Source organism: Prosopis cineraria, unplaced genomic scaffold (genome assembly GCF_029017545.1).
Source record: "Prosopis cineraria cultivar Desert tree isolate PC_DT_omini unplaced genomic scaffold, ASM2901754v1 PC8, whole genome shotgun sequence".
Lineage (NCBI taxonomy): Eukaryota > Viridiplantae > Streptophyta > Magnoliopsida > Fabales > Fabaceae > Prosopis > Prosopis cineraria.
In genome coordinates this window covers 17,191,004-17,209,687 of record NW_026555339.1, presented here as the reverse complement: position 1 = coordinate 17,209,687, position 18,684 = coordinate 17,191,004, and the positions used below count along the sequence as shown (strand labels likewise).

At 33.2% G+C, this 18,684-nt stretch overlaps 2 protein-coding genes across 2 annotated transcripts; both read right to left on the bottom strand.

The window, feature by feature from the left end:
- Positions 1–3,024: 3,024 nt before the first annotated feature.
- Positions 3,025–12,742, bottom strand: LOC129319037 (uncharacterized). The gene is made up of 5 exons (XM_054964069.1): positions 12,671–12,742; positions 12,488–12,589; positions 11,778–12,343; positions 4,986–5,049; positions 3,025–3,440 (listed from the first exon to the last, which is right to left on the bottom strand). The coding sequence occupies exons 1-3, from the start codon at positions 12,728–12,730 to the stop codon at positions 11,837–11,839; spliced, it is 669 nt and encodes a 222-aa protein (XP_054820044.1). The 5' UTR covers positions 12,731–12,742; the 3' UTR covers positions 3,025–3,440; positions 4,986–5,049; positions 11,778–11,836.
- A 78-nt stretch (positions 12,743–12,820) lies between these two features.
- LOC129317396 (TMV resistance protein N-like) lies at positions 12,821–17,571 on the bottom strand (the record flags this gene model as incomplete). Its single annotated transcript, XM_054961726.1, is given in 7 exon segments — positions 12,821–13,660; positions 13,776–14,078; positions 14,621–15,325; positions 15,479–15,713; positions 16,678–16,759; positions 16,762–17,084; positions 17,527–17,571. Coding segments are annotated over 6 exon segments (2,472 nt in total), but the record flags the coding sequence as incomplete, so codon positions are not given.
- Positions 17,572–18,684: the final 1,113 nt, after the last annotated feature.

Here is an 18,684-nt window from a genome sequence, read left to right as displayed (position 1 = left end):
GTTGATTGAAATTTTTCTTTTGATATAATTATAAATGTTTATATATCTTATTTTTATTTTAATTTTTTTAAAAATACAAATAGGTGCTCCACATAAGCTATAACTAGGACTTTTATTTTTATATATATGCTATCTGTCGATTGGAAGGAGCTAAGCTCCTGATTTATTTGATATTTTGACTGTATCAATGTATTGGAGAAATTTTGAGAGATTTTATTTACAGGGGGTTTTGCTGAAATTTTTATGAACATGTTGAAACTTTGTTGTAATTTTTAGTGTCAAAAGTGTTATAATTTCAATACAAATCTGATTTAATTTTAGAAATAGAGTTAATTTATGATTTAAGGCTTACAAGGATGTGTGAAACGATTCACATTCCGTGCCGGTTGCTCTCCAAATTTTGGGGCATGACAATTTTCTTGCTTCATATGAACTAGGACCAATTTTTAAGGTATGGGTGAATTAATGAAAGAAAAAAATTGAAGTTCTTGTTGAGATATTCTTAAACTTCTTGCCTGTGGGGCCGAGATAGAAATCATTTATGCATGATTACTTGCCTTAATATTTTGTGCCAACTTTTTCACCGGTGGCAGATCAAACATCATTGTGTTGTGAGTTAGCTTATTCTTTGTTATTAGTTGAGTGTTCTTTTTTCTAGCTGTAAAACCTTCCTCCAAATTGTTCAGCAATAATGAAATATGTACTCTCTGTTTTTTTTTTGTGGACGCTGAATTTGTTCCTAAGCTAATGGAACTTACTTCAGTAAGTCAATGCAATATTTTAATTTCCTGTTCAAGATACGATTCACTAATTTATAAAATTACTTCCTGTTGAACTTCATTTTAAGTAAGTTTATTTATTCACTTTTTAGCTTTCTATTAGCTTTTTTTCCATAGCTTCTGGCTTATGAGAATATTCTTCTATTGGAATTATCTAGCATGGAACTTTGCATCATTATTTGGGGACTTCCATATAATCCCTTGGGTCACTCTTGGTAATTAGCATTTAGGACTCCCATATTTGCAATTTTTTGTTTCAATATTTGCTAAGTACTCTACTCATCTTCCTTTGTAATGTTTTTGGAGCTAATAGTTATTAAATTTGTCTTCTGACTTCTGAGACTGAGACCTAATAATTGTCATTCTCTTTATATTTTACCAAACTAGAATGTCACCATCTCATTAATTAATTAAGAAGATGGGCATTATTGGCAACCCTGATTGAACTGGTTGAAAATAGATTTATCAATAAGGCATTATATCTTCGGTAGATTATTGTGAAAAACAGTGTCATTATTCTAGGAACAAGACTCACATCTCTCTTTTATCAGTTTATGATTGAAGATATCCGAACGGATCTGTCTTTTGTTTTGGAGAAGATTACTTTGATCCGGTCCAAAATTTGTTAGTTATCAAGAAGGCTGAGAATAGCTCCTGTTTCCTTAATTTTGTCTCTTTTACTTTTTACACAACACTTTCCCATATACCAAACGTGCACTAAAGTTCTCTTCCTTCCTTTCTTTCTTTCTTTTTTTTTTTTTTTGAGTATATTCTGTGAATTTTGTTAGTAAAAATAGGAAATAATAGTTGTTCTGTTGTTTTCTTGTTAGTATAAGTACAGGGTCTTGAAGAAAGTGAAGAAGTCTTGTCCTAATAATCAGAAGTGCTACATTCAACCATCACAATATTTACTTCTAATGCTTTTTTGACTCTTTCAATCAGTTAGAGGTTTCATAGATAGACTTAGCACAAGACCAATTTTGAAGGTCCAAGTGAATGAAAGAAAAACAATTAGAAGTCCTTGTTGAAGTATTCTGTATCTTCTTGCCTTTGGGTTGAGTTAGAAATTATTTATGCATGTTGCTGCTTCCTTTCTTTGCAATAAGATAATAACTTTGACTTGAACCCTTTTGTGCAGGTTCTGGATTTTGCTTCCTTTCCGAAAGTAGAATATGATGTACCCATATTTTGCGCTAACTTTTTCACTAGTGGCAAATCAAACATAACTGTGTTGTGAGTTAGCATATCCTCTGTTGCTGAGTGTGCCTTTTCTAGTTGTAAAACCTTCCTCCAAATTGTTGTGCAATAATGATTTTTTTTATTATTTTCATGGTCGATGAATTTATTCCAAAGCTATGGAATGAACTTCAAGTGAATGCACTAGCACCATTTTCTTGTTCAAGCATAGTTCACTAATTTATAAAATACACATACACACATACACACAAGGCAATGCTTCTGGCTTTCAAGAGGCCAAATCTCCCCCAATCCTCACTATACTTCTAAAAGACGGAACTCCCCTTTCCCTGGCAGATGTGGAGGATTTAGAATAAAAACATTACAACACTACCTACACTCTAGTTGCATCTAAAACCTACTCACATACCACTTCTTTTCCCTTATGCCAAGGAACCTTAGGATAATTCTCTTATCCATTGGAGTTGCTCTTTTCTACACCATTTCTCTCTCATAGATTCTGCTATAGGCCCTAGGAAATGATTTGTAAATCTTCTCTGAATCTTTTGCTCTATCAAAATCACTGAGTGTAAGGGCATTTAAGTCCTTGAAGTCACTCTTAGTAATTTATATTTAAGACTCATTTGCAACTATTGAAGTCACTCAAAATAATGTAACTGTTAAATCATAAATCTAAATTTTAGAAGTGTTGCCTCTGCTAAGTTAATGAAGAATAATCTGATATCTTTCTGGATTCCCTCCTTTTGATGGTCGGCAATGAGAATTTAACACTTTGCTTCCCCTTTATTATTTGCTCCGATGGCACTGGCAATACTGCAAGAGTTCTCCACTTTTCCTTTCATAACTTCTGAGTTCAAACATCAAGTGCTAACTCTGGAGCATAAAATTAAAATTACAGGGACCTTAACCTACTGCATGATATTATTAATCAGCTGGATTAGAAAGAAAATTATTTTAAAAGTTTAATTCTCTTGGCCTCAAATATTCTGAGGTAACTACAAAATATATTGGTTTGGCATATTTTTCAAGTTCATCTTTAAATCTGTTTAACTTAACAGTTCTTTGATTTCTTTCTATAACAATCTAGAATTCTTAACAGAACATAAATTTCATGCAGCTCTTACCATGGGGAGGGAAGCTTACAAGGTTCGGATATGTCATCCTCTCGATTATTAGTAACTAGTGCATGAGCTCCCATAGTACTAGAAGATCCCTGCCCAGCACTTAGGTCAACATGCTGATCTGGAACAGTATGACTTCTAAGATATTGCTGTATATCCACCATAACTTCAAGCAGCCTAGCCATGACTGCATCCGTCCCCTGTGATGGTGGTGGAGGAGGAGGCGGAGGCGGAGGAGGTAGAGGTGGTGGTCGTTCCTTATTCCTCGATCTACCCCTTCCCCTTCGAGCCATATTAGAACTGAAAGGTGTACGGCCATAAGCGTACGGACCTTTCTCCCCTCCTAAAGGAACAAGCCAGAGAAAGAAAAACAATATTAGTTCAGGTTAGTGGTAGAAGGGAAAGAGCATAAAAGTAATGTATTTAAGGTGCCAAGTAGGAAAAAGGAATCATAAACCTAAAACTGATACCAAATGTAACACTTGCCCCTAGTGTTATCCAAAAATCACACAATTCAAATAAACTAAGTGTGGTTAAGGAATTAATCCTAAAACCAACTTAGTAAACAAACCATTAAATCACTAAACAAATACACAATTGCAAAGTAAACATTTAAAGCCTTTAAAAAAAATTTATAGGTTCTACCTATAGCACAAAAGCAAGTTAGGCGAAAGAAGGATAAAAATATGCTATCATGACAGCATTAAATTGCTGTCATGACAGCCCTCCCGAGTCAACTTCAGGGAGGCACCGTTCTGTCTTCCGATCTTCGATCGAAGAAATTTTAAAGCTCACAAGTCACATTCAAAGGGTACTATAAGTGTACCAAATTTCAAAAGATCTAACGGTTGGATTAAAATTGAACATGTTACAAATTTGGTCAATTTTGCTGTCATGACAGTCATGACAGCACTTCCGGACCAACTTTCAGAGTGCACCATTTCATCATCCGACCTCTGATCGGAGTGATTCCAAAGCTCACATGTCACTTTTTAAGAATACTATTAGTATACCAAATTTTGAAAGATCTAACGGACGGATTGAATTTTGTGCAGGTTACAATATAACTACTGTAGCTGTCATGACAAATGCTGTCATGACAGCACCTCTAGACCAAATTCTGGAGTGCGCCGTTTCTCCATCCGATATCCATCGACATGACTCTAAATCCCACACGAATCTTATAAAAGGTTTTACTTGTGACCCAAATTTTAGAGAAATTCAACGGTCGAATTAAGATTTGGACACCCGGATGCAAAAATGCAGCTTTTTGGTAAAAACCATTTTCAAAATTGTCCAAATCTCATCCTAATGGTCACAACCTGTGGGAACACTTTGGACACGTCAAATAAGACTAAAAACAACCTGATAGAACATTCAAATGATGGAAAACCCCATACATCAAAATTTGACCACCCGAGTGCCATTTCCCAAAATGGACCCTAAACCCCCAAAATGCACAAATCATACAAGAGTGGTCACAAATCAATCTAAATACCATGTATTTATATAAATACATATGCTAAACATTTTCACTTGGCTCAGAGCTCCTTGTGGGGCCCACACACCCACTCTCTCTATCCAAGGTGTATGTTTGCCCATGGCACATCATTTGCAATGCAACCACTTTGCATTGACTTATAAAATCACATATATATCAAAATAAATATTTGCTTGTAATAGAAACTTGGTCTACTAAGTAAATCCATCAAAACCACACACCATAACCAAGTTTCCTAGCCACAAGTCTGCAAACAGACAAAAATTCATACACAAGCACACAATCCACACATATTCACACACACATACATAATCATATCCTATTGGCACCCTAATCCTAAATACATTACAATATATTTGCTCAAAAGAAAGGGTTGCAGTTCTTTACAAATCACAAGCAAACCCCTAGCTTTGCTCCTTTCCCCGTCCACCACTGGATCCTTCGCCTGGACCTAGAATATTGAAAAGAAAGGGGTGAGACAACCACAGTCTCAGTAACAGAGAAATCTACATTGATTATTACAAAGCAAGCCATAATCAAATAAGCGAATAATAAATTCAACATAGTATATAATTTAGCCATTTAAAATGTATGAATGCATGACCTAGGCCGGTATAACCTTTCATGACCAACAGAATGCCCCCTGACACTCTTTAACTCACAGGTAAACCTTATACCTACTTGTACCTCCACAGGCACAAAACATAATCTAAGGCATGATCTAATCCACCGAACCGCCTATGCCCCTTCGACGTGAATCCTGAGCAGTCAAAGCTAACTCCCTCCCAGAGCCAGCCCGACTTATTCTCCATGTGAGGGCAACCTTGGCCTAGGCACTCAACCTCACACTTCATATGTCAAATTCCCTCCCCCACTGAGAGGTGTCGAACTACTCAATACACTAACCACTTTAGTGCACTGAGCCCATAATACGTAAGGCAATACTGAGTACTGGCAGTGTGCTATAGAATATCAAAAGCACACACTTCTCATTGGTGAACTCCCACCGAGATCATGCCTTTTATTCGTGTCTACCTTTCCCGAGTATTGACCACTTCAACACTCTAAGGTAGTATAACATTTATTAAATTTCCCTTAAACGGTTCGTTAGCCTATCTAAGGTACCTTACTTAGTTACACTTCCTTAAATGCAACTTCTATTCCTTATGATTTAAATACATGTAAACAAATCTCGTTTTTATAAAAACATTGTTGTTAAATAATTGAAAAACATATTTGCACTATAATCAAATTAGTACCCCATAACCCCTTATAAAGCACATTTAATCTTTTAAAACATGTAATGCATGATAGCTAGTAATATTTATTCAAAAATAGCTAAACAGAGTAATAAAAAATATAAATTTCCCTTGTTACCTCAACCCTTTGGTACTAAAAGGGTTCCTTTTGTACAAAATAGAACTTGGCTTGTTCCTTAACGAACAAATTCCCCAACAATCCCTACAACATATAAGTGATCCACATCACTTATCATGTCAAATAGCATTAATGAAGACTATAACTCATACCACACAATGAATCTATGAGCCATAATCCATCCCAATGGTCCATATATTTAACCAACCATTCACATAGTATCACTTAACCACCAAAACTATTTATTAGCCATCACTAGGCTAAAATTCCATTTATATAAAATTTTTAATCAATTAAAAACCTTTACTTAGTGCCACCAACTTTCACCATTAGCCCTTATAATGAAAACCAAACCTTAATTTAAATCTTATTGGGCTCAAATAGTAAAATTATAACTAAATCAATAAGCTTAAACCATTGAAGAGCAAAAACCCAATTTCTCAGGATTTATTTTGTGCCCAAAAACCTTTTTTATCTAATTATCCACTCAAAACATTAGATCACTATATAGAAACTCAAAACATGCTCCCTAGGATCCAAAGAACAAAAGCTTACAAGAATAAAGCCTTTGGGATCAAAATCCAAAAATTTCCTCTTCCAAAAATTGAAGAAAATCAAGAGAAAGGGAAGAGGATTGAAGTAGGGAGTTTACCTATCGTGTAGCTGAGCTCGCAACGATTACAAAGACTCCTAGATCCAAGCCTAACTCCCTCCCTTCTCCTCTCTTCTCTCTCTTCTCTCTCTCTCTCTCTCTCTCTCTCTGTGCGTTTTGTTCTTCTTTCCTTTCTGTGTTTTCTGCATCCAGTTTGCCTCTTAAAATGCTGGTCAAAAAGTTTGGGAAAAATTACAAGAAAGGGCCAATATTTTTTTATATTGCACAAAAGCCCGGGTCAACTTTGGTAATTTTTCCATAGTTAAAAATCAAATAAAACTAAAATTTTGCTTAGTAAAATTAAAACTCTGGACCTCTATCAAATTATTCTAAATTTTAATTTAATTATAGATATTTTATTTTATTTTTATAAATCCGAGTTTTAAAATTTCGGGATGTTACAGAGAACCCTTTAAACTTATAAACCCTGCATCACTTGTAAGGTTCTCTGATGTGGACTTGTGACAATGCCACCTCATCAAGAGTCGACATCCACGATGGCTCCACTTCATGACACTTCACTCAGCCTCTTACCGATCAAAACTCTCTGTAGGTTGTCCTTTCCGTGACACCAGCCTTTCAATAAAAGTACTAATATGAGGAGCACAAGCTCAAAGCGAAAGCTATTTCAAAAGACTAGCTTGTTGGGTGAAGAACCTTTTAAACTTAAAAATCCCACACCATTTTTCAATGAGGGACTTGTAATAACGTTCCTTGATTACCTTTAGAAATTCGGCTGCAAGAATGGCACCGTAAATAAATACACAGCATTGTTGGAAAGTTCTTTATGAAAATCGCCCTTGGGATGCAAGAGGAGAATTTATTGGCAGCTGATTTTGCCATCCAGTTTTGGTAAATTGCAGTTTTCTTTTCATCCCTTCTATTGGATCTCTTAAACCCTTTTTTCTTCTCAATTTTGGCTTCCCATCATCTGATTTATTTTGTTCTTCGATCTTCGATGTCATATTTATTACTGTAAAAGTAATTGCTTAGTGGATCTTGGGTATCAATCAACCACAAACTGGTTGAAGAATCAAAGCCTTGATCAAAGTAGCTAGAATTACCGTCCTTAATGTTGTTGTTACATCTTAGGAAAAAGACAAAAAAGGCCCCTTGGAACTTTAGCAAAGGTTATGAATCCGACAACCTAGAATCTTATTGCTGCCCAGCAAATGTACTTTGTATCAACCTAGTGCTAGTGAAAAAAAAATTGTGCAAAAATTAGTCAACTATAGTATCAACTTCTGTATAGAGAGGTATGTACAACAATTATGTGTGTATATTCTATCATGGTTGTTTTATACAAATAATATCACACCTCAATTCTAAAAGTATGACCGACATGGAATATGAGATAGATCTGCATTCCATAAGTCTTAATTAACTAAAAATTAAGCTAAAATATCGATATATAATTTATAAAGTTCGTAAGTTCTTAAATATTTTGTAAAAATTTTGACAAAATCTCTCTTATAATTTGAACCTCTAAAATTTCTACAATAGCATACCTATCAGCCAATCCAGTAAAGGAGACTAATTCTACACTGACAGATTACATATCAGTAAAATAAAACTAGGATCTAATTATGACATATGTGGAGCGCTAAACTACAATTGTATATATAATACATATTTACATGAAACTAAATGTCAATATGCTTCCACAAACCAAAGCAACGGTGCCCATCAATGATTAGCAAGAGGTGCAGGTCAACTACAATATTTGAGACCCAAAAAAATTTATAGTGAGTAACGTTCCAATCAAAATTATAATTTAAAAAAATTAGGAATATAGTAACTAATAAATTTAATTCAAAATGACTTAAAAAAATAAACATATACTTAAGCTAACAAATAATGAGTTTTCTTAATGATATAACTATGAATTAAACAATGCTATTAGAATCACATAAATATTTAAAATTTGTACAGCTCATAAAATATAAAAATTTTCAATAATAGTGCAATTTGATAAAATACTTTTGGAGAATTAATAGAGAAATGATAATTTTAATTTAAATCTAGGAGGGCTTTATCAGAACGAATAATAAGTGTGGACACACAGTCTGCAAAGATAAATAATCAATCAGGCATAGACACATAATCCACAAGGGTAAGTAACCTCTCAAGAGCGGCTGAAAACCATAAAACAAGCACGATAGGAACAACAAATCAAGCACAAGCATGAAGCCTATGAAAACAAGTGTGAGTATGATGCTCACGTATAACCATCGTTTCGTTCCATGTGCGCTGGCCATCACACGGGGCTAGCACCTTCTATAAGCACCCTACTAGTTAGATATATCATGGCACGCCAAGGGCTAACGGAACTGCCATTAGCATCCAACATTCTGAATTCAGTCCTCCTCATTAAAATCAAGCATGTATGGAGCAAAAAAAGTAATTTTCAAAATTCTCACTTTCAAATATTGTTTAACTATCATATTCTCCAAACACAAATCATTACAATTAAAAAATTTTATCAACGTATAATTAAATAATTAAACTGATTATGAGAAATAATACCATTTGTCGTTTATCTATTTCAATCATTACTTATCAACAATATAAATCGTTGGTAAAATTCAGGACATTGTCCTTAATAAAATAATTATTATGAAAATAGGATTAACAACATCATTTATATAATTCATAAAGCAATAATAATTTAATTTAAATAAAAAAAATTTTTATGAGTACTTTGCTGAAAATTTATTTAAAACGCCACCTACTCACCTAAGAGTTTTCCAAAAATTTGAAAACTTGCTTCTCTTACTTTTCACTTTAATTTTAGTGATGCTGTTAATTTCTTGACAAAAATCACAATCTTGAAGTCATTTATTAAGTAATTTTTCAACAATCGGAAACATTCAAATTCGATTCCCAAACAACATCACAACCTAAAATATACAATCCATAAATTTATTATCAATTAACTAACTTATTAACAACCCAACTAAAACAAGAAAAAATATTTTCACCTCTTTTTTGTACCTTCTTAAAACTTAATGAATGACACAACCATCATTTATTTCAACAAAATCTACTTTAGGTACTTTAGAATTCTAATTTAATGACTCAGATCACTACTTACACATGTTTTATCAAACTAATAATATGAAAATTGAAGAACTTACATTCTACCAAATTCTCCTCTTATACATCTCAAGTTTAGCACTACATTACCTATAGACACAAACAATCACACACATACTTCACTAAACCTCTATACAGAATTTAACCATTTAAATTCAACCAAATTACTCTTTTAAGCATTTTAACAATCTAAATATACTTGAGTCAAATAAGCTTATTTGACACATCTTAATTCACCCTCCTTGTGACCCATCCTCAATTACAAATTATAATAAATCATATCAACTATTCTTATGCTTCATTTAAGCTTAATAAAATAATATACAGGTATATTATATAATCCTTTCTCACATCTTAATATCTTTAAATTTTAATCAATAGCCCAAGCTACTTCTTACACATATCTTACTCCAAACTATATTGTACCAATTTAGCAACATTATTTGTACAAATTTTTTCTTAAGTGCATCTCAATTCAGCTCACAATGATCACCTAACTATTTAATCAACTTTCAACATTAATTCTATCGTTAACATTCAGCCCATCACCAACTAAGACAACGCATAACATCAACCAAAAAACACAATTCAATTTCCCAAAATTATGACAGCAATTACGAGGAGTAGGGACGTATTCTTCAGCCAAGGGAGAAGGAGGATTCATGTAGCTATTGAAACCAAAGGAGAAGAAGAAAGAATCAATATTTTACCTCCAACCAGAGTGCAGTGGAGCTGCCACACACTTTAGCTCATAGACCACATCAAAGAAGGGAAGAGAGCTTCAGCGCATGGCTGCTCAACGAGGAGGAAGAGAAGCAGAAATTCATATCAGAAAAAGGAGGATTGAGCCTACTATGCACACATACACGAACGCCCAGCTGCTGAGGAGAAGAAAAGAAAGAAAAGAGACGAACACACACGCACTCTGTCAGCATGAACACACACGCACCTCTGTCAGCATGCAACAGCGAAGAAACAGATAAGAGATTCAGGTACAGCACTTTACAGGAACTGACGACGGCAGTGGGAAAGGAGTGGATAAACTGTCGACGGCGAGAAGAAGAACAAGTTGAAGGTGAGGAGGAAGAGTTCGACAGTCAAGAGAGAAGGGAAGAAGAATGTCGGTGAAGAAAAATGAGAAGCGGGAATGCTCTGTTTTTCCGCACGAAATAGAAGATAAATCTGATCATAAGAATAATTGCGAAAGTTATAAGAAATGGCACAAGGAAAATTACATGAAAGGCACGAGGAAATTACAATAAAGGCACGAAAATTTCTTATAATTTAAGACAAAATAAAACAAAACTTTTGCTTAATTTGAATTCTGAACCTTCAAAAAAATTACTAACATATATTCCAATAAACTATCACTCTCCAATCTCCATTAGATATAAACTAATTTAATTTAAATAAAATATTCATTAGGAGAAAAATTTTATTTAATTTAAGATTTAAGATCATTACATAAAACATGCCTAAAATAAAAAATTTATTAGTAAGAAAATATGCAAAATAACAAGAGTTAAGAGTTAGAAATAAAAAGAACAATATTCAATACAAACACTTTTAAGAAGTACTCATACCAACGAAATACTGTCTGTGCCTCATCTTTTGGAAGTCTACTTGCTAGGTTTTGTAAAATGATTCAGTAAACATCAGAGATTTAAGCAATCATACTGAAACAAACAAAACATGTACCAAGAAACTGAGACTAGAAATTAATATACCTTCACAAATCCTACATCTCCCTTAAACAGGTGATTGTACATGTGATCAAATTTGGCATTTGATAGACTATTGAAACTAAATCATGCCATACAAGTACCACCAAAACAACACACAAAAAACAAGAAAAAATTTTAAGATATGAAAACAAATCCAATACTAGAAATAAACAATGCCAATGGAAACAAAGAATTGAGGAAATATATATACTTATATGAATTGAAAGATTAGATTAATTTATACATTAAACAAATATTTAAATAGCCATCAAACAAGGATAATATAAAATATAAACTTTCAATTAAAATAAAGATGTGTGTCATACGTACCTTGAAGCATTTGTTCTTATTTTATGCGCTTTGTTAGGTAGCTTGGCGTTTTGGGCTAACTATGATTCCATCATTGATGCTACTACAAGACTCATTCCATGTTTCAACATCTTCTTTACACACACTACACGCCATCCACACTTCCTTACTTCACACATTGGCGGCTCATCATCTTCAAATGGACCTCCAGTAGAAAATACCATTTGAAGTTTGTTCACAACTAAAGAGGAACAACGAATATATATAATACAGAGTTGATGACTCCATTTTGATTGTAACACAATGCAACAGGAGCCAATCGCATTTGGAAATTCATCATTCGGAAATCTGCAAGTCCACCAAACGGTATCAATGTCGTCGCCGTATGCCAAATCGTTTTCTATCACTAAGCATGTGGCTATGCCCCACCATTCACTTCTTCGACAATGATCAGGTATGCTTACTATGAATGACACATTTTGATCAGGGAATTCTTTCTCACAAAAGTATTCTTGATTATGAAACCACGATGGCACTTCACTACCAGGAATTATTAATTGGCGACTGGGTTGCATGAAGAACTCAGGCTGTGACGAAACAAATAGTAAGTCTTAGAAGTATAATAATTAATGTGTAAGAAATGGAAAATATATACAGATCAAATATATATGCTCAATGTCCAAAAAAAAAATAGAAACATGTAATTAAAAAAAAAAAAAAAGAAAACTCACAATTTGTAAATCCAATGTAAAAATTCCAGACATCTTATTGAACTTGAACCATTTACATGCTTGAGATTCATAACGCATTGAGACGTCATTGAGATTATGAACCTATAAAGGGAAAACTGGCTATATTAAAGAAGTATAATGATTAACAATGTGAAAGAACAAGTAAAGACAGATAAAATAAACCTGAGATTGGAATGATTCAATGAACTCCCACAGTTTCTGCGAACATATGTAATGTTCCATTGATGGACAACCACTTGCGGAAATACATGATAGATTTGATGGAAGTTGTGGCAAGGACTTAAGCATCGGGCAATCAAGGAGAAAAATACATTGAAGCTTCGAAAGATTGGAAATGAGGCCAGATGGTAAGTCAATGAAATTGTTTCCACTTAAATTTAATGTTGCCAATGATGTAAAGCTGCTAATGCCATCAGGAAGTGATCCGTCATAGAGGTTGCAAGACCCTAAATATAAGTCTGTCAAGGACGAAAAAGAAGAGGACAAGACAAGATTTATTGAGCTTGAAGGCCTTTGAAGCCCAAATGCCTTCCTGAGAAGGGAAAAGTAACTCCATGACGTTGAAGAATGTGCTTGACCATTGCACTTACAAATTGATTGTGCCTCTTTAGAAATTCCACGGCCCACATAATTAAGCACTTCCAAAGTCCCATTTTCATTCAAATCCTCTGGCATCCTTGATAGCTTTGGCCAACAAGAAATTGTGATAATCTTCCTAGCTATCAATTTACAATCATTATTTGCAAGGCTAACCAGACTTTTGCAGCTTGACAAATTTAATTCAACAAGACCAATCAAATTGCCTAGTGATTCAGGTAGTTTGGATATAGCGGTGTCCTTTAAATCAAGCTTAGGTAGACATTTCATATCCTTTCCAAACTCAGGAAGTTTTCTAATTTTTGAACAACCGGATAGAACAAAAGCCTGTAAGCTATCCATCTCAAATTTTTTTGGAAGGGTTTTAACTTTTGTGCAGCCTTTTAAATTAACAATGACAAGATTCTTGTGTTGCCCAAGGGACTGGTGAATTTCAACAAGGTTAGAACATCCTTTGAGAATCAATCTTTGAAGATTAGGAATTCCATCAAAATTTGGAGTTTTGATGAGGTATTTGGAATGAGATAAATCAATGGACATTAGCCTTTGTAGAGACTTGAAAAGAAAAAAAGAAACAAGAAAACAATAAGTCGTCAAAACCAAAAGCTAGTTATAATATTAAGTGTATTACATTATGGACAAGCAATTAAAATGGAAGGACCATAATTACCTGTGTTCCTCTCCAAAGTTGTTTTAACTTGCTATGTCGCATTTTTAGATGAACAAGTTTATCAAGTTGAGTATGTCTGGGCAGAGAATCTAAAGGATACCCCTCCCATTCAAAGACTCTCAATTCATTGGGAAGAGATTTAAGTCCACGAGGAAGATTCAATTGGCAACAAGAAACATGTGATGAGCAACTTGAAATGATAAGTAACTTGAGATTACTCATTTTTGAGAAGGCTTCAGGATCCCAAAGTGCATCTGATGATTTTTCTAATGATAGAGCTATACCTCGAATTGCTCCTGTCCCCTGTAAAATAATAAGTCAAGTTAATAATGTACCAAATTCATGGAATGAAATATTAAATGATGAGTGGACCAATATTTTAAAAGCCAAACTGGACATTAAATCGGAAAAGTCAGCAGTTCTTAGTTTTTATAGTCTAACTGGTTATTATACCAGCAGTTGGACCAGTGATACAATAATTAAATAAAAATAATATTGAATATATATATATATATGTATATAAATATAAGAAACGAAATTATCTTAGTAAAATGACATAATATGACCGTAAATTAACAATATTATAGATTATAATTTTATAACATGTCAAACATAAGTGGATCTTAACTAAATTAGATATAAGTAAATTTGAAAGTATTTATATTTCCATCTATAATTGTCAATATCTTTATAAAAAAGTCTCAAATCATATTTTATATATGTGAATTGTTTGTTAACATATCCGATTGACTGTCTAACTAGTCCGACCATCCAGTTTGATCTAGTTTTTAAAACAGTAGAGTGGATGACTGGATCTACAATCACAAGAACTTAAGGGATGATACCTTATTTGATTTTAGTACATCATTGGCATCCTTCAAAGACATTATCCTAGAACGCTTATCAAATGATTCTTGGAGGACAATATATTTACCCATATCTTGAAGAATATGATGCACCCATAAACGCCCTTCACGATTGATTACTAGTGATTTCTCAATAAGAATTGTTATTCCAATTTTTGGGTAAAGATCTTCATCAAAAGTTTCTAAAATTTGTGTGACACGATCTTTGTCCATCCCATTGAAAAAACAAGCAATATCCAAGAATATAGTCTTTTCCTTATCATCTAATCTGTCAAAACACACATTAAGTATCTTCAATATGTCCTTTGGAGGAACCTTCTTAAACTTGGCAAGTGCATCCTCCCATTCCTCTATAGTTCTTCCACAAAGAAGTGAACCTAACACTTTCAGAACCAAAGGAAGGCCTCCAGCATATTCTATCACATTTTTAGAAAGAACCAAGTAACCTTCATTTGGTTGATTTTTTCCCTTAAAAGCATTTTGACGGAAAAGTTGAAGGGATTGGTCACCACTCAAGAATTCGATGTCATACTGAGCAGATACATCATATAATGATAACAAATGCATGTCTCTTGTTGTTAATATTATTCTACTCCCATTGCCAAACCATCCTTGCTCTCGAGCCAAATATTCTAGTTGGCCTATATCACTCACATCATCAAGGACTAGTAGAATTTTTCTATCCTGCAGCATGTTTTTTATCAGCTTAATTCCATCATAACAATCATCCACTTCCACACTTCTTTTATTATTCAAAGAGAAAAGAAGATTTCTTTGCAATGAAATCAAATCACCCTTTTCATATTCCTCTCTGATATTATGAAGAAAGCAACAAACCTCAAAATCCTTGCACTTCCAGTCATAAAAAGCTCTAGCAAGAGTAGTTTTACCTAAGCCTCCTGTTCCCCATATTCCTATAGATCGAACCCCTTCCGAATCAATTGCTATGAGTGACTCCAACTCATCTAATTTTGATTCAATTCCAACTAATGCACCAAGATCAAATGGCGATTCATCATGTAACTTAGACTTCATTTCTTTTGCAATGCTTTCAATGAATTCTGTTTCATGCCTGCATAGAAGAATAAAATGATTGCATGATCTTTGTTATTTGACCTAAAAATAGAATGATCATTTAAGTCAATTGAATTATAAAGTGTGTGGTCTATGAGCTAGGGATGTATGGTTGTGCATATATCCCATGCCGGTTACACCTAATTTTTGGGGGCATGATATTACTCTAATTAAATATACATACTTTAATAATATATTTTACCCTGCCAATATTTAACAATGGATAAAAAACTTGTGATAAAAAATGAATGACATTGCTTATAAATAAGGCAAATATTCTTCTCTCTCTTCTTATTAATTAATAAGACTAGAAGGAAAAAAGAGGGGTTTACAAAATTGCCTCCCCATATAATCTATTTGTCCTTATAGCTATTTTACTAAATTTGAATTAAGCTACTAGGTGTCGAAAAGATGCATCAATAAGTGATGTATTGATTTGGAAGACTTGATCAAGTAGGGTAAAGATTAAATTAATTAATAATGATATTTCAAAATAGAGAGATATTATTAATATTATTAAAATTCAATATCGTTGAAAGAAAATAACCATTTTGATTGAATTCAATTGGGAAACCTAATGCAGCAACAATCAATACAATTATTACAGATACAAACCTATTTTACCAAAGCATAAACCTACAAGTCCAAGTCGACCACTAAAATTAATCTTATACTACATTTTAGTGAAAGCTTTTAAGTAACATAACTCTCAAAAAACAGAAAAAAGAAAAGAAAATAAATAAAGCTTGATGTGGTTATTATAGTTTATTTGAATACCCACACCCTTCTTTTTCCAAAAAAAAAAAACAATAGTGATGATAGTTATTGAGAGAAGTATAGATTACCTATTCCGCGAGTCCCAACCAGATAAGCTAGCAACTTCTTCTAAAACATGCCTCCATCTTTGCACCTTCATTTTGTCTTGTGTAAATCTTTCTTCATGCTCCATGAATGCTCTTTAAAAAGTTCCCTTTTGTTTCCTAACATCAGATGGATCTACACGATAAAAGATTGGAAATACTTGAAGGCCCAACTCGTTTTTGAATGAAGAATCTTTTGGAGTTCATCCAAACACCATGTTGAAGAAGCATATCCTGGGGAGAGCACAACAATTGCAGAACGAGATTCTTCAATTGCTTGTAGTAAACTTGTATTGATATATTGTCCCCTTTCAAGTCCTTCTTCATCCCTGAAAGTTCTTAATGCTTTGCGTCTTAAAGCATCATATAAATGATCAGTAAAGATTGTGCGAGTATCTTCACCTCGAAAACTCAAAAACACATCATATTTCCGTCTCTTAGTTGATCCATAAGAGCTTGAAGAACACCCAACTCCATTAACATCAAGCGCCATTGCAAGGATTCAGAGTCTGAACCAAAGTACAAAAGTGAAAAATACAAAATCCGAAAGAATATACACGCGCAAACGAATAAAATAGGAACTTCAACAAAGTGTGGCAATGAGAAAGGGATACTACTGAAGGCGAGAGAAAGTGAACAAACTTTTGTAAATATCCCATAACAAATTTTCCTGTCTATTTGAGTTTGAAAGTAAAACAGACACAAAGTCCCATGACGCAAATCAGCTAAATAAACTAATTCACTGAAGAAAACAAGATAACAGAAACTGAATGATTCACTCTTACCGCAAGACTCGTTCACTCTTGAGGCAAAAATTAAATGGAAGCAGAATCCATGTAGATATGCATTCTCATTGACGTTGGATGTTTAATTCAAAGCGAAATCTCACAGATCTAAGACCATTCAGTTCACAGAAGAAATCTAAAACGGAGCAAGGAAGAAAGTAGAAACCTGGAGGAAGAAGTAATGTGGAAAGATATGTTGGATCACTTGCGTGTATTGAGTTAGATGAAGGTATAACAATACTCTCGAGTCTGAACAACCAGTCAAAGAGGTCTGGAAGTCCAAGTCTTCTCTCAAGTCTATACGCGTTCATCATTCAAACCGTGTTATGGACATCAGTGTTCCTTTTTGCAGAATGAAATGACAGAACCATGTGATGTGCTTTTCATTGCTTTATGGTGTGTGTGTGTGGTGTGTTTTTTTTTTTTTCTTCAGACATTTACATAATGTGATTAGTAATTACCGTGCAATGTGTATTACAATTTATATTTTTGATATTCAGACCTACCGTTAACATTCAATCCATTATTTAAATTTCTTTTTAATGTTAAATCGTAGCATCACTCTTCTCTTTCTATTTTTGTTGTTCAATTTAAAAACATATTCTTCTATATTTAAATTCATGTGTCATATATCTCGCTTAGAGCCAATAATTTTAGTAGGTTCAAAAAATTCTTGAAGTCAGATTTGAGAGTTTAATTTTTTTTTATTTTAACTTTATTCATGACTTAAAATGTAAGATCTCAACATATCTTTAAGAATATAAAAAGTTCTCTTAGATTTACCGTCGATTAGAGGATGAAAAACAATATTAAACTATGACCGAGTGCCCAATACTATGTATGTATATTACTTTTGTTTAACAAAGAAAAGACAATAGAAAGTACTTCTTCCGTTAAAAAATATAAAGTATTTTTAATCAAATTTTATCCTCAATAAAGTAGTTAATTGTCTATAATTAACCCCATCTTTTCATATTCACTCCTATTTAATATGGTGCCTCATTCTAAAATAAATATAAAGTGATTTATTTAATAGAGGTACTTTTAGAAAAAAGACAATAATTATATCATGAAAAATTAAAAATACCTTACATTTTTAAACATTCAACCCCTTATAAAATGACTTACCTTTTTTAAATGGAGGGAGTACCTACCAAAATTTGTGAAAATTTAATAGTTTACAACTCACAAGAAAATATTGAGTGTAATATAAAAAAGAATTCACATTGATTTCTACATCTGGACAATAATTTTTTTATTCTCTTTCTCTCAGTTTAAAGAATCAAATACAATAAGAATATATATATATATATATATATATATT